The sequence below is a fragment of the Pseudorca crassidens genome, chromosome 4 (genome assembly GCF_039906515.1).
Source record: "Pseudorca crassidens isolate mPseCra1 chromosome 4, mPseCra1.hap1, whole genome shotgun sequence".
Classification (NCBI taxonomy): domain Eukaryota; kingdom Metazoa; phylum Chordata; class Mammalia; order Artiodactyla; family Delphinidae; genus Pseudorca; species Pseudorca crassidens.
The window spans coordinates 62,365,359-62,390,917 of NC_090299.1; the positions used below are offsets into that span (position 1 = coordinate 62,365,359).

General features: G+C 42.6%; 1 protein-coding gene across 7 annotated transcripts in view; it reads left to right on the plus strand.

The window, feature by feature from the left end:
- Window positions 1-6,779: 6,779 nt before the first annotated feature.
- PGM2 (phosphoglucomutase 2) overlaps window positions 6,780-25,559 on the plus strand; it is a 43,511-nt gene continuing 24,731 nt past the window's right edge. Inside the window, exons 1-9 of one of the 7 annotated variants that reach the window (XM_067735701.1) lie at window positions 6,806-6,935; window positions 7,743-7,793; window positions 8,815-8,900; window positions 10,852-11,019; window positions 15,553-15,659; window positions 19,167-19,251; window positions 21,341-21,424; window positions 21,542-21,735; window positions 24,198-24,387. In XM_067735701.1, coding sequence (XP_067591802.1) covers window positions 6,926-6,935; window positions 7,743-7,793; window positions 8,815-8,900; window positions 10,852-11,019; window positions 15,553-15,659; window positions 19,167-19,251; window positions 21,341-21,424; window positions 21,542-21,735; window positions 24,198-24,387 — 975 coding nt within the window. In that variant the 5' untranslated portion in view covers window positions 6,806-6,925. Of the gene's footprint in view, window positions 6,936-7,068; window positions 7,188-7,742; window positions 7,794-8,814; window positions 8,901-10,851; window positions 11,020-15,552; window positions 15,660-19,166; window positions 19,252-21,340; window positions 21,425-21,541; window positions 21,736-24,197; window positions 24,388-25,559 lie in introns of those variants that run through there. The other 6 variants (XM_067735706.1, XM_067735702.1, XM_067735705.1 and 3 more) reach the window with 6 other exon arrangements.

The window sequence follows — 25,559 nt, forward strand, 5'->3', positions numbered from 1 at the left end:
CGTCCGGAGCCTGTGCTCCGCAACGCAAGAGGCCACAACAGTGAGAGGCCCGCGTACCGCAAAAAAGGAAAAAAAAAAAAAAAGAGTTATGGGAGGAATTTATTTAATGAAAATAGGCATAAATAAGAGAGATTTTCATTTTTTCACTGAGAAAGACAAACTCCATCTGGTCTGCAGAAATGTTTGCTGTTGGTGTACTTTGGGTTTATGGCTAGTAATGAGTATACTGATAAAGTCTATTGGCACATGCCTGCTTTTCTCATCAGCCTTGAAATCGGGGTGCTAGAGAACAGTGGCAAGCAGTTCACTTTTCTTGGTTAAATTCAGAAACGTTAGTTTGTTTTAGAGAAAAAGTTTGTGTAGGTGCTATATCTGTATCTTATAATATTACTATACCCATCTTTCCTTTTTCTTCATAAGTGTAGGGAGACCCAGTGATTTATTCTTCAACAAACACTGAACATCTCTTATGACGTTCTAGGTGCTGGGGACTCAGTCGGAAAAAAAGAATTTACATTATAACGCGGTCAACAGACACTGTTAAAAATCAAATTTATAATATCATGGCAGGTAGTGATAAACACTTTGAAGAATAATAAAGTAAGATGAGAGAGGGGTGCAGATCCCATTTTAGGAGAAGAAAGGTATGTCTTTGACAGCTTATACTGGTTCATGAGAGCTGACTAGCAAATTTTTAGGAATTTTGCTAGCCAGATGTTCAACACAGCCATTGTTAAAATTTAAATTTTATACACTTCCAGGTAAATACATTATAATTAAAAGAACGTAATAAATACTCAAAACTCACCATTTTCTATTTATTTTACTACTTGTTACTACTATCTATGCTCTTTATTTACGCCTATTCTATCTGTGCATTGGAAACATTACATAATGATGTGCAACTCCGCATCTCCTCTCAACTCTTTGTTCAGTGACATCATGTTGGTAGCTTGGAAACGGCCATGGTGAGCGTAATTACACCACAGAAATTGGCAAATACTACAAACCAGGGCTTTTTATCCCAGAAAGCTAGTTGTTAAACATTTACCAGCACTTTACAGAAGAGAGTTTCTAGTGAGGTGATAATTGAGCAGAAACCTGAATGAAATGTGGATATTTGTCATTGGGGAACCTGGGGGAAAGCAGTGCAGGCATAGGCTCCAGGTCAGCTCTTGTTTGACACGTTTTCAAGATCAGCACAGAGAACGGCATGGCTGATTGAAGTGAGAAAAGTGGCAGGAGATCAAGGCAGGGGGATAGATTACGTAGAGCTTGGAAGCCCCTGGTAAAAGATACAGTTTTAATTCTAAGTACATTATGAAGCTATGGGAGGACTGAAAACAGGAGAGGGATGTCATCTGATTCCTATTACAAAGAAAACTCACTCTACTGTATGGAGGAGAACAGACTGTTTTAGCAGGTGGCGGTTCTAAATTTCAACTGAGTAATAGCTAAGAATCACTCCTTGCTTGTTAGAAATACATCAGAATCATTGATATTTGCAACCGTCCTAACATTTAATCACAGGTAACACCGAGTGTGTGGTAGTGCCCACGAGCGTTCCTCCCTATCCAACTTTCTCCTCCTTTCTGGGCACGTAGATAGTCTACACTTCCCAGTACTCCGGCACTTCAGTGGGTACATATGAGTTCTAGCCAATAAAGTATGAGTAGGAGTGATACGTACCACTCCCAGGCAGAAGCATTTCAGAGCCACGAGTGATTCCCACACTAGTCCATGGTGACTGTGGAGGCCACATCTTGGGATGGAGGAGCCACAGGATGGAAACATTCTGATCCCTGAGTGACTATGTGGGGTATAGCGTCCCCTGCCTCACCCTGAACATGAGCATGACCAAGCAACAAAAAGCTTTGTTTCACTAAGTCCTGAGATTTAGGGATTCATTTATTCTGTTTAGCCTAGGCTCTCCTGACTGATGTAGATTGTCAAGCTAGTAAAATTTTCATGATAACAGCTAACGTTTATTGAGTGCTTACTTCATGCCAGACACTAGGCTAAGCATTTTACCTGTAGTTCCTCACGTAAGCCCCACATCACCCCTATGAGCTGGACACTATGATTGCGTCCATTTTAGAAATAAGGAGACTGAGGCCAAGAGAGGTTAAGTGACTTGCCCAGGGCCCCCAGAGAACAAAGGGTAGAGCCAAGATCCAGTCCCGACTCTAGAGCCTCCCCTTTTCCTTCATGAGGGAGGAATAAACAGCCTCCTGACTTCAGTCATTTCTTCACGCATTTACTGGGCACTTACAGTGCTAGGCTCTGGGTAGGCAAAGATGAACAAAACACCATTCCTGTCCTCAAGGAGACTAGTGAGGGAGAGACTATGAAGAGAAAATTATAATGTGATGAATTTACAAGCAATACAAGAGACAGAGGAACATGTTAACAGACACCACAGAAACACAATCGGCAAAACCCAGACTGTTGGGAAACCCCATGGGACAAACAATCCAGTTTCCTCAACAAATAAATTACAAGGAAATTTAGTCAGAACCTATAGATTAAAGGAGATCTACAAGGCTTATTAACCAATAGCAAGATTATTTGGCTACTGATTCAAGCAAGCTATTAAAAAAAATTTAGACACTAGATGGTTGAAAATTTGAACACTCAATGGATATTTAGTTGTATTAAGGAATTTTTAACTTTAAAATTTTTAGGTGAGATAATGATTTTGTGGTTATTTTTAATGTGTCCTGATCTTCTAGAGACATACACTAAAAAATTTATAGTTGAAATTATATGATGTCTGGAATCTTCCTCAAAATATACAGGAGAGAGAAGTGGGTACACGAAACAATGATCATAGTTGACCTGGGTGATAGTTACCTGGGGATCAATTTTAGTAAATATTTAAAGCTTCCCAAAGTAAAAAGTTTTAGAACTTTCTTTTATCCTGGGCTGGATACAAAAGAACTGGTAGAATTGCTGACAAGGTGTCTGGGGAAGTTGGGAAGGTTTCCAAGGAAAAATGGGGCATCCATGTGTGAAACAGTTCTCAGGCGGCAGGAGAGCATGCACAAACAAATTAAATTATTTTAAGCATCACCTAATGTTATCAATGCCAGAAATGGTTAATATTTGTTTTTCATCAAGACCCAGCCGCTATCAAATGGAAACAGGTTCCCAGAGTTCATGGAACTTCCTTCTATAGAAATGTGTAGAAATGGGCTGAGTGGAGCTGGGGATTGATTGAACACTGGATTAGAAAATCAGGAGAGCAGGCACAAGAATCCTGGCTTTGCCCGTGACCAGCTGTGTGTCTCGAAGAGGGGCTTGGAAATTTTCTGTCTCTGTTCCCTCATCTATTAAACGAGGTCCAAATTGTTCCCCAAGAACTCTTTCTGCTCCAACATTCTATTATTCTACATGGGCTTCTTCAGACATGAAATGTTAATTTGGGGATCATGTGTGAGAATCAACTGATTCAGGTCACTGTAGCATCATTGTGAGAACCGAAAAGACCTCCAGTTCAGGCATCTTAGTTACAGGAGACCCTGGGAAAGTCTCCTGGACATAGAGACCCCATGACACAACCTCAGAGGACTTTTTCTGCTTCCCACGGGAAGCAGAAGGGAGTAACAGAGTAAGGCCATTGTGCATTGTTTTTAGCACAGTACCTGAGCTCTTGGCGACCTTCATAAGTTAAGGGAGGAGGATTTACTTACAACTTCTCAACTTCCTTGTGAAAAGTTCTTCTAGGCTTGAAAAATCCTACCTGCTGGGCTTCCCTGGTGGCGCAGTGGTTAAGAATCCGCCTGCCAATGCAGGGGACAAGGGTTCGAGCCCTGGTCCAGGAAGATCCCACATGCCACGGAGCAACTAAGCCCGTGCGCCACAACTACTGAGCCTGCGCTCTAGAGCCCACGTGCCACAACTACTGCAGCCATGAGCCTAGAGCCCGTGCTCTGCAACAAGAGAAGCCACCGCAATGAGAAGCCTGCACACCACAATGAAGAGTAGCCCCCGCTCGCCGCAACTAGAGAAAGCCCGTGTGCAGCAATGAAGACCCAATGCAGCCAAAAAAAAAAAAAAAAAAAAATCCTACCTGCTTTCTTTCCTTGAATATTGAGCACTGAGAAACCTGCCCCTTGGTGTCCCAAAAGGAAGTTAAATAGTTCTGACAGGATGTCTCCATGGGCCCATAATCTCTGTGCTGACGAATGTAATGAAAAGTGTCAGAAGATCCTCTGGCCTCCCCATTCCCCACACCTTTGGAACTGCAGCAGAGACTCAGCTGCAACCACCCCCATGGTGGAGGGCGTGATTGGAGCTCTGAGGCCGAGGACCCCCCTCCCTCCCTCCCCCACCCCGCCCTACCGTGGCAGAAGGCTGCAAGCTGCACAGCCCCACCTGGGAGAGCTCTGGTATTTGGGAGGGAAGCAAGTGCAAGTGAGACCTGTGTGGAAAGGGAATGTTGCCTGCCATTCCAGTAAACAATAAATGTTGCCCACCATCAAGCTGTTAGCCGTTGTCTCCCCCCAATCCCCCCGAAAGTGCACCCTGAGGGGCATGCAGAATGGAGAAAACCTGGAAACCCTCTGTGCTTTGAATACTGGCCCTAGATAGTTAAGATGCATATCTAAGGGATAATTTCAATGAGCTCAGACTTTTGCATCTTCCCACACAAGCGTTAAAATCATTACCCTGAGATGTCTGTTTTTTGTGATTAGCAGTAATCTTTTGACGTTCAACTACATGTTTTTTTTCCAGCAAACTCCTACATATCCTGGTTCCCCCCCATCGTCTAGTCGGAGCAGTTCCTCAGAGCTCTCTCAGAGTCTGTCTCCGGGCTACAGTCCTCAGTAAGGTCCCTGAATAAAACTTAACTCACAACTTTAGGTTGTGCGTTTTTCTTCAGTCGACACCTGTCTGGTCTCAGACTCTTTGTGTCCACAATTTCTGTCCTAGGATGTTGAAAAGAAGGTTGGTCTGGTGCAGAGAAAGGAGACAGCCCAAGTGTGGCAGACCTACAACAAGCTGAGAGATGGGGAGACTGAGGCTGCCTATCCTTCTTCTCTTCTACTTCCCTGTGCTCTGGTTTCTTGTAGCTTTCATTTGGGGGAAGCACCACATTTAGAGGGTCTCTATCTGGAAAGCATTTTCCAGGCTGCCTCTCCCCAACATTAACTGCATCCTTCCATCCTGTTTCCTCACAAGCTTCAAGTGCTGAGGGAAGCTTCCCCCACCAGGACAGCCCACTAACATGCACCCTCATGGAATCTCCTTGCTTTCCTTCCAGCATTCTTATCAGTTTGTAATTACATATTAACTGAAATGATTACATATTAACTCATGTGATTATATGATCATATTGTATGATATGCCTCTCATTAGACTTAGCTCTCATAGATCCTGGATACATATTGGTTTCTTTTTAAAACTGAAAGAGAATAAATAAATGAATATGAAAAAGAAAGAAATAGAATACAAAGAAAATGCACAGTTCATAGGTGCAGCCCAGTGAATTATTACAAAGTGAACACACCTGAGCAACTACTGCCCAGGTCAAGAAAAAGGATGGGCCCAGCATCCCAGAAGGCACCCTCTTCCTGCCCGAAGTAACCATTCTCCTGATGCCCATAGATTAGTTTTGCCTCCTTTAAAAGTTTTAACTCTTAAGACTTCAAAAATAATTTTAAATTCACCCTTTAGCATGTACGGTTCTATGAGGCTTGATAAATGGTATTGTGTTTATCATAACCTCAGCCAAGACACAGAACAGTTCCATCTTTCCCCAAATTCCCTTGTGCCCTTTGCAGGCAACCCTTGTCCCCACCCACAGTTCTTAGAAACCGTTGATCTGCTTTCTTTCCTTATATTTTTACCTATTCTAGAATTTCACATATATGGAATGAGCCAATATGTCGCTCATTCAACATAATGTTTGTGAGGCTCATCTATGATGTGTACAATAGTTCATTTTCACAGCTGTATGAATACACCACAATTTTTCTACATCATTGTATGAATATAATATAATGTATTTATCCACTGTATTGTTGATGTACATTTGGGTTGTTTCCAGTTTGGGGCTATTACAAATAATGCTGCTAGAGACATTCTTACGCATACCTTTTCATGCTCACTGCATGCATCTCCTTTATGGCTTAGTGGTCCTAAGGTCATGAAGATGAACTCCTTAGTTTCTAGAAGTTTCATTGCACCTTTCACACTTATCTACAATTAGCCTGGAATGCATATTTATATGAGGTGTGATGTGAGGTAGGGGCTCAAGTTTCTTTTTTCTTCTTCTTACATAGATATCCAGTTGACCTAGCACCATTAATTGAAAGTAAGTCCTTTCCACTCGCTCTGCGGCGCCACCATTGAAATAAATGAACTGTCCATATACGTGTAGATTAGTTTCTGGACTCTCCATTCTGTTTTATCATCTATTTGTCTTAATCCTCCCACTTTTTCTTCTTTTTCAAGATTTTTCTCGGTTATTCTTGACTCTCAGAATTTCTACATAACTTTTAGGCTCCTTTCTGGGCTTACCCGTGCTTGGATCCCAGCTCGTGACCCGGTGCCTGGCGCACAGTAGGAACTGAATGAATAGCTGTTGTATGAATGGGAGTGACCTCGGGATCTTTCAACACGCCCACTTCCACCCCACGCTTCTATCCCGCTGCCCCCAGAGGCGCAACTGTACACTGCAAGGAGGCTGCTCCCCGGCGGAGCACGTCATTTTCCTCCCGACACGGGTGGATCCCGAGCCGGTTCTCTCCGCCCCGCCCGCGCCCCGCCCCTCCCCGCCCCGCCCCGCCGGAAGGACGATCTCGCCACCTCTTGAACTTGGTGGTGGCAGCGCAGGGATGGCGGCGGGGACGGGGGCTCCGGGACGCGGCGGCCCCGGCATGGACGCCCGGCTGGACCAGGAGACGGCCCGGTGGCTGCGATGGGACAAGGTGAAGGGCGCCGGGGGGCCGGGAGCGCCCGGAGGAGGTGTAGGACCCCCTGCCCGCTCCCCGGGCGCCGCGCCGCCTTTCCTGCGGCGAGTGCCGGTGCAGGCGCTTCCTTCCTTCGCTTCCTTCCTTCCCTCCCTTCCGCCCCGCGGGGCCGCGCTGGTCCCGCCGGAAGACCGAGGAGGAGGACGTGGCGGCGGCAAGGCCTCGTCGGTGTGGCTGGTTTGTGGCACATTTGAAGTTTGTCCAGGAAAGGTTGTCCCGGGACAAAATCAGCCATCCGGCGGGCGGGGACTGCAAGTTCGGGAGCGGGGCAGCGAGCGGGGTTGGTCTGAATGCGGCGGGGCTCAGGGGTCTTGTCTAATTGAGGCGAGCGCGCGTTCCTGCCACTCAGACCGCGGGCTCGTCCGCTGCAGTCAGCAGTGCGTCCGCCACCGACCCCTATTTGTCCCCGCCTGTTCCTCAAACTCCCGGGTACTTGGCAGAGCAGCATTCCCAGGCGCTGGGTTGCAAACGTGGATCCTTTCGGTTGGACCCGCTTGGCTTCAGGCGTTTTTCTCAGGTCTCAGACTTTGCTGAGAAGAAGAAGGGGGAACCCCTTGGACACAGCACCCTAGCTTTTCACTCTCTTAGGTGTTGGAGCAAACAGAGAAGCAGGGACCGAGCTCCGGACATCACTCCCTGTCTCCTTTCTAACCTGAGTCTCTCGTTTCCTACTTGTTACGTCGTGCACGCTGTTTGTATTCCCGGAAAGTTCCTCTCAGCTCTCTTCTGCTGAACTTGTTTCTCATGTCGTTACTTATGTTTCAGGTCTGAACTTAAATGTGGCTTATGCAGAGAGGGCTTCCCTGGCTTCCAAGGGTAAATTATTTCTCTCTAATACTCTCCCTAAACAGACTGTTCTTTTTCCTCATAGCCCTTAGCGATTGGCCAAAAACAAAAACAAAAACACTTGCTTGTGGGTTTATTTGTACTGGGCCCCAGCAAATCATATAGCCGGTGCTGCGCACTCATTCACGAAATTCCATGGTTCATAGTCCTGCACAGTGCATTACTGTGCACTGAAATAGTAGAGACCTGAAATATTTGAGTCAGTGAGGAAGACTACAAGCCCTTTCTGCAGGGGCCAGGCCTTCCTCTTCACCCTCGGGCCCCCCACTTCACATGAAATGCCAGCACATCGTGTTTCTGATGCTACTGGCAACTCCTTGGGTGGTTTTTCTTTGTAATTCTTGTGAATTCTTTAGCGGAGGAAAAGGTCTCCATTTCTGATAACTCACTACCTGGCAGTGAGTAGAAATCTTTTGAAGCCATAGTTGGTAATGAATTAGTTTCATAAAACTTTCCCTTTGAAGAAATAAAAACCCAGTTTCCACAAAATGTTGTATCTTTGTATACAGAGAGAGTACCTCACTGGATAGAGGTGAGGGGGTGTTGTCCTCTTCATCTTTTTGCTACCACTCCTCTTGTTCTTTCCTCTCTCAATTTTTCCTTTGGCTTGAAACAGGCACCCAGAGGGAACTTCCTGCCAGCTAAAAGCATTGCAGCCCTGTAGTCTGATTGCCCCAAGGGTGGCGGGGCACCAGCAGGTACCCTCTGAGCATTTCCACTGTACCTCCATGCCTGTTCCTCTGGGTGCTGACAAATGTGTCACTGCCACGTATGACTCTGATCGCTGCTGACCTCTTGATTTTTTTATGCTTACCTTTCTGCCTCCTTTGGTTTCTCTCAAGCTATTAGGTCTTTTATAGATATCAAAGGCCGGTTAGGATTTTCCAAATCTACACTGAATGAAAGAATCACTGGATATTGGGTGTGACCTTGAAGTCTCTGTTTTCTCATTCACTCAGCAAGTATTTATTGAACCTCTTTTACATTGCAGATCTGAGCCCTAACTTGCAGGCACCTAACAATCTGATAGGTCAGATTGTGCTCTGTGGTCAGTGGCTATTGCTTTTAACCAAAAAGGTGGGCTTTTACTTGTTTCCTTTTGAATCTGGAACAATCTGAAAATGTGGGCTTAATTCCAAAAGGCAGCATTTTATTGCAGTAGCATTTCAAAGTTTAATTATGTGGCCATGTTTTGCCTGCATGGTCATCCACTGAGGTGATTACTGTAAGATAGAATATAAAGTACTTACTCTTTGTTACCCTGAATCCTTAATTTAAAAGTTTGATATGGAATTAATGTAATTGTCGTTTTTCTCCATGCTTAACATTTTATGCAGCTATTGCACAAAAAAAGGGCAATTTAAAATGAACTTAAATGATTCATGTGAGTGTCTGTTTGAAGCAGTTAATGTAATATGAAAGGTACTAAGTTAATGCTTACATATACAGTTTAAGCAGGACACTTTATCTCTGAGGCTTCCCCGTCTATGAAATGGGGTTTTTGTTATTTGCCTGCCTCTTATAGTCATTGCAAGATTCAAATTTGACCAGGTATGTGAAAGTATTGTACAACTTATAGGGCTTCCCTGGTGGTGCAGTGGTTGAGAGTCCGCCTGCCAATGCAAGGGAACACGGGTTCGTGCCCCGGTCCGGGAAGATCCCACATGCTGCGGAGCGGCTGGGCCCGTGAGCCATGGCCGCTGAGCCTGCGCGTCCGGAGCCTGTTGCTCCACAACGGGAGAGGACACAACAGTGAGAGGCCCGCGTACTGCAAAAAAAACAAAAAACAAAAAACACAACTTATAAAACTGAACATTTGATTATTACTAGGTGCCAGATAGAAAAGGGTGTTTTACATGAATTTAATGTAAACCACCTTGTAAGGAAGGTTATAGATTGTTCCCATTTTAGAGATGAGGAAACTGAGAATTCAAGAAGCTAAATAATCTGCCCAACAGTATAGAGTTGGTGAGTGGTGGTGTTGCTGGGATTCCATTCTGAGTGTTAGATCCCAGAACCTGTATGTTCATTCCATTTCTCCAAAAGTGCTTACCTTTGTAGGAAAGAAAATAATACTTACATTATAAAGGAAAAACTATTTCCTTTTACTCACAATACTTCTGATACCAAATGTGTGAGTTTTTCACACCGTGCTAGTTTCCATTTCTCTGTGGACACCAACTGGGTGTCCAGCAATTTAACTCAGTACAGAGTTAGCACAGACCCTCCAGCTTCAGGGCTTAGTCCCACAATATTGTCCCCACTTCAGATACCTGCAAAAGTCCCAGGTTGTCACCTCTCCTTCTGACCAACCAGTGATAAACCAGGGGTCTCGTGACCCCCTTCTTGGGTTTGGTAATTGGAGGACAGCTCACAGAACTCAGGAAGGCACTTTACTTACTATTACCAATTTTATTATGAAGGACACAACTCAAGAACAGCTAGTTGGAAGAGATCCATAGGGCAAAGTATGGTGGGAAGGAGTGCAGAGCTTCAGTGCCCCTACATAGGCATGATTGATTAAATGATCAGTGATTGAACTTAATCTCCAGCACCTCCCCTTCTTGGAAGTCAGGGGGTGGGGCTGAAAGTTCCAACCATCTAATCACTTGGTTGGTTCCCAAGAGTCGCATCAGTAGAATAAACTCAGGTATGGATGAAACGGGTTTGTTATGAATAACAAAAGATGCTCCTTTCATCCTAATCATTCAGGAAATTTCAAGGGTTTTATGACCTCTTTGCCAGGAACTAGGAACAAAAACTAAATAAAAACGTTATATCACAATGTCATGCATTATAATTTTTAAAGGACCAACTTCATATTTCAGATTTTAAAAGCATCAGAAAATTGAAAAGCCTCTAAGTGTATATGTACGCATGTATATATGCTTTTCAAATACATACATATACATATATTATAATATATATATTTTTTTTCTCCTATAGGTTAGAGTTATCGTGAGGTTTTTCTTATATTTCTGATTTTTCATTACTTTATTCGCCTGGTATGTACATTTCTGTTTTGCAGAATCCCTTAACTTTGGAGTCAGTGAAACAACTAATTGCAGAAGGTAATAAAGAAGAACTGCAAAAATGTTTTGGGGCTCGAATGGAGTTTGGGACAGCTGGCCTCCGAGGTGCTATGGGAGCAGGAATTTCTTGTATGAATGACTTGACCATCATCCAGACTACACAGGTGCCACATTTTTATATTTCTTAGTTATTCTTAACATAGTCCCAGTGCTAAAAGATAAACTGAAGCGTATTAAAAAGTTTAAGAGTTTATTTGAGCAAAAACCTATTTGAATCAGGCAATTCCAAACTGGTTAGGAGCTGCTGGGGAGAAAATATTTTTCCTTTACGCTTACAGATTCTTTGGCTGGTATTAATTAAAGTGGCATAAGACAGATTAACAGGAGACAACAAATTTAATGACATACATATGGGAGCCTCATAAAGACAATGAGACACAAGGGCAGATTTAGCAGTTGAGGCTTCAAAGTGGAGAATGACAATAGAAGGACTTTTCAAATATATATGTATATTTATATATACAGACATATATGCATATATGTGTGTGTATATATGTGGGATTTTTTTGTTTTTTTGTTTTTTTTCTTTTTTTTGCGGTACACGGGCCTCTCACCGTTGTGGCCTCTCCCGTTGCGGAGCACAGGCTCCGGATGCGCAGGCTCAGCGGCCATGGCCCACAGGCCTAGCCGCTCCGCGGCATGTGGGATCCCCCCGGACCGGGGCGCGAACCCGCGTCCCCTGCATCGGCAGGTGGACTCTCAACCACTGCGCCACCAGGGAAGGCCTATATATGTTTTTATAGCTATATTTTTCACAGGGCAGTAGAAGAGCAGATGTTTGCTAGTTAATGTTTACCTGCCATACAGATAGCTCTTTCAGATTAAAAGTTATCTCTGATAATAGTTACCTTTTGGACTTCCCTGGTGGCGCAGTGGTTAAGAATCAGCCTGCCAATGCAGGGGACATGGGTTCAATCCCTGGCCCGGGAAGATCCCACATGTCGCAGAGCAACCAAGCCCGTGCACTGCAACTACTGAGCCTGTACTCTAGAGCCTGTGAGCCACAACTATGGAGCCTTCATGCCACAACTACTGAAGCCCGCATGCCCTAGAGCCTGCACGCCTCAACTACTGAGCCCTTGTGCTGCAACTACTGAAGCTTGTGTGCTCTAGGAACCGTGTGCCACAACTACTGAGCCTGCGTGCTGCAACTACTGAAGCCCACGTTCCTAGAGCCTGTGCTCTGCAACAAGAGGAGCCACCACAATGAGAAGCCCGCGCACCGCAGCAAAGAGTAGCCCCTGCTCGCCACAACTAGAGAAAGCCCATGTGCAGCAACGAAGACCCAACACAGCCAAAAATAAAAATTAACTTAAAAAAAAAAAGTTCCCTTTCTGGGTCAGGCTCCATATCTAAATTCTTCTAGGTAGTTAAGGAAGAGGTGAAAGTTTTTCTTCAATCTGTTGGGTCTTGATTGGCCTCATTTCAAAATGATCCACATGCCAGAGTGACATGTTTTGGGGTCACATATTCTGCTCCCCCTCAGAGCGCTCCACTAACAAGAACTAGGGGAAAGACTTATAGAGAAGAGGCAGAAGCAAAGCAAGGAAATTAATAGATTGGCTACAGCTCAAGTGGGTGCCGTATTTGGGAAAGCCTTGCTGGCTGTTTGTGATTGGCTGTCCTTAAGTTGCGATTTCTTAACCTTGAGGTTTTTACAGGGTTAGGTTTTGGCTTGCTTAGTAGGCTCCCAAGGCATTAAAGCCATCTGAGTCCACTGGCCTCTTTGTTTAATTAATTTGACTCCAGGCTCCTTTTGTATTTGACAGACCTAATTTGTTTTAATTATGGATGAGTCTTGTGGGTTTGCCCAGGCACAGGGAATCACACGTTTACTCCATAAAGTTAGGCTTGCACAGTCAGCTGAAGCAGTACCTTTTCAAACTCATGCAGCAGTTCATTCATTCGTTCATTTATTCATTCAACAGAGCTTTATTGGGTGCCAGGCATCAGGGATATAATAATGACTGAAAGAGACAGATTTCCTCATGGAGCTTTCATTCCAGTGCCAATCCACCAACTAAGCTGACCGACTCCTGTGTTCTTGTAATGTTTGTTATGGTTGTACAGATGCAAGCATTGAAAAGCTTTTCTAACTGCCAGAATAACCAAGAGTCATTAGTTCTATTTAGTTTTAATTTACAGCATAGGTGGAAATTATTGCCGAGTTCCCTTGCCTTCATTTGTGAATTTTACACTTAGAGTCCAGACCCAACTTTTAGGAATAAAGATGAAGCCTTTGATAAAACAGCTGATGCCGAGTGTCGAGAGTTCTGTTTATGAGGGAAATGAAGTGGAACAGATTGTTCTGTTTCTTCAACTGCTTAGACTTGTTAAAATTGAAGGTCACTTTAGTTCCAGGAGAGAAGACGTTGGGAAAATTGACTACTGGTGATTACGTGTACTTTACGTGCACCTCCCAACATAAAGGCAGAGTTGGGCATGTTCTGACAAAACCCTAAGAAGGAATCTTGCATAAGGGTACAGAGTTGCCATGGGAACACACTACTGTTAAGCAGTAGGGCTCCCTAGATCTTTTTGGAGGGAAGGCTTAGAATAAAGTGAGCCTGGGAATCCTGTTCTGGTTTATGGATAACATGGGATCATGTTGATGGATAAGGCTGCCCTCTGCTCTGGTCACTAGGGCATACAACAGATCACGCAAAACATAGTAGTCTTAAACAACAACGTTTATTTTGCTCACAGATCTGTAATGTGGGTGGAGCTCAGTGGGGACAGCTCATCTCTGCTGCATTTGGCATCACGTGGGCCAGCTTGGAGCCTGGAGTCATCTGAAAACTCCATGCTTGCTGGTCTCTGGTGCGAACTCTCGTCCTATTGGTGCCCCCAAATTCACCTGGTTGTATTTAAGAAGTAGGTGCATGTGAGTCAAGAACAACCCACTAGGAAACAGGATAGAGACTAGAGGGAAATTTTTGTATTGTTTGCCTCATTGACAGAGGTTATAGTTTCCGTTTAGGTTACTTAACTGAGCCATTACACATCAGTGATAGAGAACTCATTGTCTTCTGAATTAGCCATTCTGTCTTTGGATCGTTCTCATTAAAGAATGGTTTCTTTATTTTGAGCCAAATCTATCTTTCTGTAGCTTTTACATATTGGTCATAGTTTGACCTTTTGAAGGTATATAAAGTTTGTTTCTTACGCTCTATGATAATATTTCCATCCCTCAGTGAGTCTCTTCTCAGGAAAAAGCATGCCCCCTTCCCTTAGCCATGCTCTCAGGTCCTCAGCCTCAGCAGCCCCCAGAGTTTTTTAGAGCGATTTGGAGATGATAGGGATTTTAGACCAAGGCTGAATGTTTTTATGCCCCCCTTGAACACTAGGGCCACACACAGGGGTCAACCTGGGCCAGGGAGAGAGCACTGTCACTGTTGTAAGCCTTAGAGTGTGAGCATCTGCGTACCCTCAGGGGACCCCACAAAACCAGTACACGTGTTCTTATTACCTCATATCCCTCAACCTCAGAAGATATGCCCAATGCAATATTTTTGCACAAGAAAAACTGAAGGATTTCTAAATTGGCATCACTCTGGCAACAAAGCTGTGAAGTATTGCCCTACCAAAAATAAGAGTTACAATTACTTTTTATAAGACTTCCTTCAATCAAAGTGAAATACGTAGTATGAACCATCATTATAACCCAATCAACCAGAGTTCTTTTTGTTCTGTAATAAAACCTATTTTGTCGAGTAATCTAAACCTCTTGAATTCAAAGTTCACTATTTTCTAATCTTCTGTATTTCAGACTGATGTGATGTTATTGCACCCACTAAGATGCAGGAATTGTGTGTTCCACCATTTCTAGGCAGGTGGGAATAGCCCAAACTCTGCACAATTTTAATTGTATAATGGTGGACTGATAGAGCCTCCTTAAGACCTACCTGCTTGAAAACAATATCACAAGCAGAACAAGTTTAGATCAGTTAACTGTCGAAATCTTAACTGTCGAAATCTTAACTGTCGAATTTCTTTTACCTACTGATGTACAGGGCAGGTGGAAATGTCTGAAACACTTCCCTGTCCTCAGACATTTTAGGCTAGTGTAAAATGAATACAGGCTTTGAAGAAAAATGACAGTAAAAATGATGCTCGTAACAGCAAACACACAGTGCTTCCTTGGTGTCGGATTCTCAGCACTTGGCATGTTTTAACTCATTTAGCCCTCATACAGCCCTTTGAAGTAGGTACTATTGTTATTCCCATTTTACAGAAGAGGAAACTGAGGCACTGAGAGATTAAGGAACTTGTCATTTGCTTGTAGGTGGGGGTAGAGTACAAGCCCACAGAGTCTGTGTGCTTTTAACCCAGCACTGAACCACCTCTGACCAGACCGAGGCACAAATCTAGGCTCTGCTATTCGTGTGTCTGAAACTGGGCAAGTCACCGAGCCTCTCTGAGTTCTAGCTTTTCCATCTGTAAAATGAGGTTTCTTGGCCAAGCTGATCTGGGATTAGTGATAATAAATACTAAGTGTCCAACACATTACGTGATACATACAGATAGAAAATAAATAGAGCTGTTATTTTGCTATTGTTCAGTATATATATAATATGTATATAGTGTGTGTGTTAAAACATATAGTGTACTCTTTGAATCCATGGGGTATTTTTTAGGGGTTTTGTAGATACCTGGAAAAGCAATTCAGTGACCTTAAGCAAAGAGGTGTTGTGATCAGCTATGATGCTCGAGCCCATCCGGCAAGTGGAGGCAGCAGCAGAAGGTATGTAAAGATATTTCGGAAACTTTTTTTGTAGTGTATTTTGTAGTTTTAGGTGTAATCACCATTTCAATATGTTGACTTTAAATATGTTTTTCAGCTACATTGCTTAACTATGAAACTGATGGGTAGATTCTTTTGTAACTTTTAAGAATTCTGGCTTTATGTTTGGGTTAAGAAGATAAAATTATTTAGACAATGTAGAACTTACTCCTATCTAAGGTAACTGTTTTAACTGGCAATGTTATTTCTCCCTCTCACTTTCTTCCTTTTATGTAAATTTTTTTCTTCCGCTGTTTATAAGCCTCATGAGCTCCTTCCCATTCCTAAATGCCCACTGCAAGCTGCATTCTTGTAACATTCCCAGACCAATGAGACTGTCTTATGTAGCTGTGGGCAGGTGATGGTGATGGTGGGGATGGTGATGGTGGTGCTGGTGGTGGAGGAGGTGGTGGTGGAGGTGGTGATGGTGATAGAATCATTTGAGTGCTGAACGTGAGTTAGGCACCTAGGTATTCACTCATTTAGCCCTCACCAAACCTGTAAAGTATGTACTTTTATCTCTTTGCTCTAATATCATAAAGTGAGAGAAGGCAACACAATTTAAACATAAAGAGGCTGACACCAGGGGTTAGCAAACTGTTTCTCTAAAGGGCAAATAGTAAATATCTTATACACTGTGGGCTGCACAGTCTCTGTCACAACCATTCAACTCTGCCATGTAGCATAAAAATAGCCATGAACAATTCATGACTGAATGGGCATGGCAGTGTTCCAGTAGAACTTTATTTACAAAATGGGCTGGAGTTTGCCAATCACTGCTCTTAATCACATTATATGACCCTCTTTTTTACTTGAACACTTCCTCTATTATGTTGAATTTTTTTAATATTTCCAGAATATAAGTATTAGTAGTTTCTTAGATTGGAAGAACATACCAATGTTTAATATTAATGAAAAGTCTCATAACTTTACAGTGCTGGATGAATTCATAGAGTCCTAATCTTTGCTTCTCAGTAGCTTCTAGTCTAAGAGAGAAACATTAATGGGAACAAATGTGTGGCTGTGAGGAAGGGAGCATGGCCAGGGCAAAATACCAGACGACATCAGCTCCTAGGTTGAACTCAGGGTGATATAAAATATTGGGTCTTCAGCTGCAGGCTCAAAGATGTGATTTTTGTCAATAAAGCAAGAGAGAAGCTGTATCTTTCAAGGACTGATGCTTATGAACTATATTCACAAGAGAGTAGTGTAGAATAAACCTCAGAATATCAGTTTGTCAATTTCAGTTAGTGAATTTACAGTGAGAATTACATCATAAGCATGCTTTACCAGCAGGTCAGACCCTCCGGTCAAAGCATGCACAGTGCATATATGTGGCTAACTGCCTGTTTAGCTTCTCAGATTTCTTCTCCTTACGCTGACTACCCTGCTTCAGGTTGACACATCTTTCATATATGTTAACATTGTCAATTAAGGTGCAGCTGTTTCTTGCTCTGGCCTTGGGGCCATATCAGTTCCTTAAAGTGACCGATGTTACTGATTCTATTTGTTTATGGTTCAAGTCTCAGAGTTTGATAGAATGGGATGGAGTGGAGCTCTGGGTCGCTGTCTGTCACCTACGGCAAGCAAGATATTTGCAGGTTGTAACAATTACTAACCAGTATATAGTAAAACACTCATGATGAGGAAATGGACATTTTCTTTTTTTTTTTTAATTTACTTATTTATTTTATTTATTTTTGGCTGCAGTGGGTCTTCGTTGCTGTGCACAGACTTTCTCTAGTTGTGGTGAGCGGGGGCTACTCTTCGTTGCGGTGTGTGGGCTTCTCGTTGCGGTGGCTTCTCTTGTTGCGGAGCATGGGCTCTAGGCACGTGGGCTTCCGTAGTTGTGGCTCACGGACTCTAGAGCACAGGCTCAGTAGTTGTGTGGCTCGCGGGCCCTAGAGCACAGGCTCAGTAGTTGTGGCGCACGGGCTTAGTTGCTCTGTGGCTTGTGGGATCTTCCCGGACCAGGGCTCGAACCCGTGTCCCCTGCATTGACAGGCAGATTCTTAACCACTGCGCCACCAGGGAAGCCTGACATTTTCTTAAAGAGTCGGAAACTATTGCAGTCTCAGAATTTTACCTAAGGACATGTTGATTAGTTCTTTAATCTTACAGTTTTAAATATCTGGTGGGAAACATAAGCAATATCTGTTAAGTATATGCAAAGAACACACTGAACCTTTCTGCGTGCACATTTGTAACTTCATTCATATATATCACGTGTATATCGTAGGTATGTTGAGTGTCTCCTCTGCCAGCTTTAAGAAGCGCCTTTAAAGTCAGCCTGAACACATGCTACACATTTCATGAGGGTGAAAGTGACTCAGTGCCTTCCAGTGAATACAATGTGGATCTAATTCAGATTGTTAGTTAAGTTGTTTTTGCTAAATTTTGTTATTTTTATGACTTTCCCCTATGTAGAGGTATTTTTTTTAATTGTCAAAATCATTTTCGTATTACTCTTGATCCTAGGAATTTTGACGCTTGAGTTGTTAAATAGCTCTTTTTGCCCCAGCCAGCTCCCGAAATAGTGTTCCATGAAGTTAGTGCTCAAGAACTGTTTGGGAGAATGATCAAATATTTTGTTTGTTTAATCCTGTAATAGTGTGGTGGTGTTCTTTGGTAGTAAATTGCTCAATTGTTGTGATGAAGTACTTTAGTCCATGCATGAAGAAAGACCCAGTGCCATGTTCTATGTCCTGCCCTAAGTCAGGTGCTGTGGAAGTTGAGAAATATGTCGAAGTGTCAAAGATTTAAGTCTTCTTCTAAGGGCTGAATGGAGCCAAGATGTATATATGTCATATACATGTCAGATGCATATATGTGTTACACATATATCACACACACACACACATGCCAATGTGCCGTATGTTTTGTAGAGGACAACATCGAATCAAATACGAGTCTTCATGGCATATACTGGATAGTGACAGCTTTAGACTCAGGTTTCTCTTGCCAAGTGACTTGGTACTGGGCCAGATAACTTTCTATTGTGGGCACTGCCCTGTGCATTGTGGGATGATTTACAGCATCCCTGGCCTCCGTCCACTAGCTGCCACTAGCGCTCTACCCTGATGACAACCAAAAATGTCTCCAGACGATTCAAATGTCCCGTGGGGGCAGCATTGGCCTCCGCTGAGACCCCCTGAGAGGGAAGAGAGCCTAGAGATTCGGGTGCAGGACTGGGTCAGCCGCTGAGTGGCTCGTGGACGTGGGACAAGTCATATGTCCTTTCTTGGCTTTAGTCCCATTTCTGTAAAACAAAGGGGTGGAGTGAGATGACTCCTAAGGTTCCTCCAGCCTTAATGTTCTCTGCCAGCAGAAGTAAAATAAACGTTTTCTTCGACCTGGCTGCCGTTCTCAGCCTAAAGAAATGGTTGGACCTTCATTTCCTTCTTTATTGTCACCCACGGTCCTGACGGCTCTACTTTCCTTTTCTCCCCCATCACTCTGCATCTCCAGATTCGCCCGACTTGCTGCCACTACGTTTATCAGCCAGGGGATTCCTGTGTACCTCTTTTCTGATATAACCCCAACCCCCTTTGTGGTAAGTAACTCTTTCCTCTTGTAATTTCCTGTCATGGAATCAGAGATGGGACATGGCCGAGTTTTACAGTCTTCAGTGCTCTTGGGATTCAGGTGTTTGAAAGATAGAAGGGCTCCTTGCCTTTTATCAGGAATTCTCCCTCCTCTCCAGGACTGTTCCTCTCACATCCTAGTAATATTCTCTGGTATTCAACTTTTGATTCATCCAAATTGATTTTTTTTTTTCTTGCGGTACGCAGGCCTCTCACTGTTGTGGCCTCTCCCGTTGCAGAGCACAGGCTACGGACGCGCAGGCCCAGCGGCCATGGTTCACGGGCCCAGCTGCTCCGCGGCATGTAGGATCCTCCCGCACCGGGACCTGTGTCCCCTGCATCGGCAGGTGGACTCTCAACCACTGCGCCACCAGGGAAGCCCCAAATTGATTTTTTTAATGCAATTTTTCTTTTACTTGCATTCGAAGGATATTTTAGCTAGTTAGCAAAATGTCTTTTGTTTGTTTGTCTGTTTGCTTTTTAATTTGGTTTGTATTCTTTTTTCCCAGCTATCACAGTTAGGAAACTTCTTGGGTCTAAATCTGAATTCAACTCAAACCATGTCTTATCATGAAAATTTTTGACAAGTTGGTGCGCCAACTTTTTATATAAATGTTTCATTCTAAATCCTATTCATGGCCAGTATAAGAAGCATACTTGGCATGTTTTAGTAAGATTTTTATCAAATTCTTATTGTAGCAGAATCTAAAGAAAAGGACAATAGGGACTGTGACAGCTGTTGCTTTCAAGCAGATAGAACTGTTAACAGTGGAGCCAGGGGCTTCCCTGGTGGCGCAGTGGTTGAGAGTCTGCCTGCCGATGCAGGGGACACGGGTTCGTGCCCCGGTCTGGGAAGATCCCACATGCCGCGGAGCGGCTGGGCCCGTGAGCCATGGCCGCTGAACCTGCGCGTCCGGAGCCTGTGCTCCGCAAGGGGAGAGGCCACAACAGTGAGAGGCCCGCGTACCGCCAAAAAAAAAAAAAAGAGTGGAGCCAGATGCTAAGCATAAATGTTTTTAGATACTAAACCAAAAACATGGTTTGAATGCAGTTAGTTCCATCAAGTAGAAATGAGAGTGTGTAGATAAAAAATTAAGCTCCACTAGCTTTGTGTTTACTGTCTCTAGTGCACTGACAGGTAGGTGCAGCACCTCCTAGATTGTAAATATCCCAGTAGGCACTCAATGTCAGATCCAGATGTGGTTCACGTTTTATTGTTTGATGGAAAAATTGCAATGTGTTCAAGCATCATTGGTCTTCTGTACTATATAAGTGTTGATAGCTATTACTTTTATATCAGACATGAATTAAATGAGTGTCTCATGGTCATTTGCCCACATAGTGGAGTGATTCTCCCTTTTTCTTTGCTCCAGGAAACCTGGGGAATGTGAGATGACTCCTAGGGGGGACAAGTGACCACAGTGATTCTTGGTGGGAGGGCTGAAGCGGACAGGCAGGTAGAATCTCAGGATGCCTGTGTAGAGTAAATCTCATGTGCGGCCACGGGGCGCATAAGCCTACCCTCTCCCCATTTGGGGAAGTAGTCTTGTAAAGATGGGAGCTAAGTAGAGATGCAAGAGAGGGATAATCAGACCTGGAGTGGGAGATAAATGACAAGCTGTGAGGGCTCTCTCCATTTCTCCCACATTTTCCTCAACCTTTTCCTTAAAAGCAAATCAGGGGAAGAAGAGCAGAGGAAGCAGTTGGAGGGAATAAACTGAATCCATAAGCTGCTGTCCCAAGCAGAAGGCTTACAAGAATGTGCAGTGGAGAATCAGACCATCATATTGTTTGGAGAGTTTTCTAGCTCTACCAAGGAGAAGACAGAATAAGAAGACACCTAGGAAAATACTCACCTTTCTTATTTGAATTTTGAGCAGTGAGTTAGTTCTAAAGGTAGAGTGTACTGCTTGGATGTGGCACAAAAATATTGTATGACACAATATGATGTTTATATATGATGTTTATTAAAAGGGAACACGGTACAATATATGATAGACCTTTTAAGTATATCTAATTTTTTATTTAAAACTGTTCTCCTTTCCTACTGTATTACAGCCCTACACAGTATCACATTTGAAACTTTGTGCTGGAATCATGATAACTGCCTCTCACAATCCAAAGCAGGATAATGGTTACAAGGTATTTTTATTTTTCTCTCCACACTTATGTCCTATATGAATCCTATGCCTTTATGGTTTGGGAGCATGGGGAATGGATGAACTGTAAACCATCTGGATATGTTCCTGCATTCTCCAGGTCTACTGGGATAACGGGGCTCAGATCATCTCTCCTCATGATAAAGGGATTTCCCAGGCTATTGAAGAAAATCTAGAGCCATGGCCTCAAGCTTGGGACGATTCTGTAATCAATGGCAGTCCACTCTTTCATGACCCAAGTGCTTCCATCAATAAGGACTACTTTGAAGACCTTAAAAAATACTGTTTTCACAGGTAAATGGATTTAGCCAAATTCTGTTTTCATTAAATTTTCTTCTCAGTTGGTACATATACTGTAGCTGCATCTGACTTTAGAGGCTGTAGATGAGGGGCTGGCAGCTTTTCTTAGAAGGACAGATAGCAAATATTTTGTGCTTTGTGAGCCACTGTGTTACAACTACCCAACTCTGCTGTTGTAGGAAAGCAGCCATAGATCATACAGAAATGAACACATGCAAACATAGCTGTGTTCCAAAACATGTTATTTACAAAAGTAGGTGGCTGGCCCACAGGCCACGGCTGCTAACCTCTGTTGTAGATTCATGTATATGTATATGTGTGTATACATATATATGCATATATTTGTGTGTGTGTGTGTGTGTGTGTGTGTGTGTGTGTGTGCGTGCGCACAAGTGTATTCATAAGATACATTGCAGGCATCAGAATTATATATGCATTTACAAAGTTGATAACGGTTAACAAATTGCTCTCCAGAAACGTTACACTAGCTGAGATTCCCACCAACAGTATATGATAATAGTGTATGATCCACACATTCTTACCTATACCAAGTATTAAATTTCTCCTCTTTCCCAATTTGCTGCATGAAAGTAATACCTATCTTTATTTGCATTCTTTAATTATGAATATTTTTAATATTTATTTAACCTACATTTTTCTATGTATTTGTTCCTCTTTTGCATTTGTAAAACCTCGTTGCTTGTACAGAAAACTAGACTTCATTTATTTCAAATATTGTTTTCCCTTCTGTTGTTACCTTTGGACTTTTTCACTGAAACTTTCAATTTCTGATTCCTGGGTTTTGTGTCACTATAGATAGATTTCACTATACCGAGATTATTTTTTAAAAAAAGCACAACTCTTGTTTTGCGTTGGCTTTCATGTTTACATTTTGCAATGTTTAAATCTTTTGAGTTGTTGGTGACTTTTAATTTTGTATGAAGCATAAAGTAGGAAAGCAGATTAGGTTCTTTCCAAAAAGTTGCAATTGTAACAACATATTAAACTGAAGAATCTCTTTTTCTTTGACTGATTGGAAATATCACCTTTAATCTAACAATTTCTAACATGATATATGAATGCTTATTATGTGTCAGATAACTGCTACAGTCCCTTCACTTGTACTAATTAATTTAACCTCATTTTAATCATCACGGTAATGCTGACGGTAGATTCTGGTGTATTGCCATCTTATAGATGAGAAAACTGTAACACAGAGAGGTTAAGAAAATAACCAATAGTCACACAGCTTATAAGTGGCAGAGCTCCAAGATTTAAATTTAGAGTCTGTCTCTAAATCATGTTAACCACTAAGCCTTACTGCTTCTCATATATATGTCCCGTTTCAAATTGGATCAACTTCTGGACTCTATTCTGTTCCTTTATTCTGCCTTTATATATGTAGGCCTAAACTGTTCTAATTGTGATAGCTTTATAATTCACTTTAATATCTAAGAGTGTTTTTCCAGATTTGTTCTTACTGATCTTGCATATTTATTTTTCTAGATGCATTTTATTTTCAAGGGTATGTTTGTTTTAAACTACTACTGTCTTAAGGAAGACCTTGTTCATTTATTCATTGCCAAAGAAGTGGACAGTAACCTAAGAATCTAGCAGTCAGATCATTGGAATTTTTTAACATCTTGTGCTTAGCTTTCTATAACTTCTGCTGTTAATTTTTTTCTTTTTTTTTAAGGTATGTTAATATTTTATTCATCTTCAGATTGGTTATAAATCATGCATCCTTGTCCAACACCTCCTATGGCTATGGTGTTGCTGCCCTTTCCCCTACAGATTAAGGCTTTTGTCCTTTAGGGGTGATGGGGGAGAAACATCTAGGTGGAGTTTTGTGTCCCTCCCAAGGTGGTGGATGTTCACTTCCACGCAGCCTGGATCACAAGAGATGCTTTCTTAAAGATTCTCCCCAAGCTTGGGGTCCGGAGAGAAATCTGCTGTGAATTTTGATGTACATTTTTATTCTACAGTCTCTAGATCAGGGTACTCTGCCAAACAGGATTGTTACTTGACAAAGAAAATGTTTTATTTTTTATGCATCCATGTATGGGATGTTCCATCACATTGTGTTAAAAGGGACACTTTGAAACGTGTGAAGCTAGTAAAGAGTATTTACTGGCACTGCCATGGGTGGGTACTGCCACTGGGCCAGCTGTGGAACCTGTAGCGTGAAATAAAATCCAAAAGTAAGCAGATCTGTGGAAAATAACTACAGAGTAAAATTTAAAACTTGAATGTGTTGGGGGAGGGTGTATGTTTGAAAGAAAGTGAATAAGTTTTCTTTTTTTAATGGAATTAGAAAAATACTCAGTTGTCTTATACATTCTTATTACTTTGATACCTTACATTCTTAGGAATCTGGTTCCTTGATATTTTGCAGTCCTTGCAGTTTTGAGAGCCATATTTGTATATTTTGTCATTCTCCATGTGTCTGATTCAAGGGCTGTGAACAGGGAGACCAAGGTGAAGTTTGTGCACACCTCCGTCCACGGCGTGGGTCACAGCTTCGTGCAGTCGGCTTTCAAGGCCTTTGACTTTGTTCCTCCCGAGGCTGTTCCCGAACAGAAGGATCCCGATCCTGAGTTCCCAACAGTGAGATACCCAAATCCTGAAGAGGGTAAAGGTGTCTTGGTAACCTGATTTTTTTTTTAATTATAAAATTTACCTTGAATATAGTTCAAAACTATTACTCTTGAGTAAAATGTTTTTATGCATTTTCATTGTGCTGAGCAAAAAAGTAATTTCATCATTGGAAATATTTATATTTATTAGTCATCCATTTCTTAAATTCTTTTTTTTTTTCATTTTATTTTTGGCTGCAGTGGGTTTTCATTGCTGCGCGAGGGCTTTCTCTAGTTGCGGCGAGCGGGAGCTACTCTTCATTGCGGTGCACGGGCTTCTCATTGCGGTGGCTTCTTGTGTTGCAGAGCACAGGCTCTAGGCACATGGGCTCAGTAGTTGTGGCTCGTGGGCTCTAGAGCACAGGCTCAGTAGTTGTGGCGCACGGGCTTAGTTGCTCCACAGCATGTGTGATCTTCCCAGATCAGGGCTTGAACCTGTGTCCCCTGCATTGGCAGGTGGATTCTTAACCACTGCGCCACCAGGGAAGCCCAGTCATCCATTTCTTAAAGGAACTTTCAAATCAGATGTCTTAGCATCAGGATGTGAGAGCTGAAATTGCTCACAAACTTAAAACAATACTTTACATTCAATTTAATCAATTTAATTTTAAGTTAATTTACTGTTCTTCTTAATGCCAAAAAGAAACAGTAATAGAATGGAGATTTATCACATGATTTGTATTCCTCAATTGATACTTTTCTGATACGAAGAAGTGCCATTTAAATTATGGTTCCTTTTAGTCTTTTTAAAGGTTCGGGTAACAATGATATCCGGAGAGTCGGTTTATTCTGGTTTGTCTGTTAGGTTGACCACAGGCCCAGGCCTGGAAATACCAGTCCAGCCACACACACTATCAGATGTGGGGCGAATCCCGTGGGCGCATGTGGGTCATGTGTTGATGCTCTCATTATCTGACCTTTGACTCAAAAAGTAATATGTGACCAGCCAAGAACAGCTCCAGAAATAAAATTCAGCCTCGGTTTGGGGAAAGACCTCTTTTAGTTCTTAAAGAACTGAACATTTTTAAAGACTGAAATGTGCTCAATTCTTTTTTCTTTTTTTTTTAAGCATTTTTTAAAAAATTTTATTTATTTATTTGGTTGTGTTGGGTCTTCGTTGCTGCGCGTGGGCTTTCTCTAGTTGTGGTGAGCGGGGGCTGCTCTTGGTTGTGGTACGTGGGC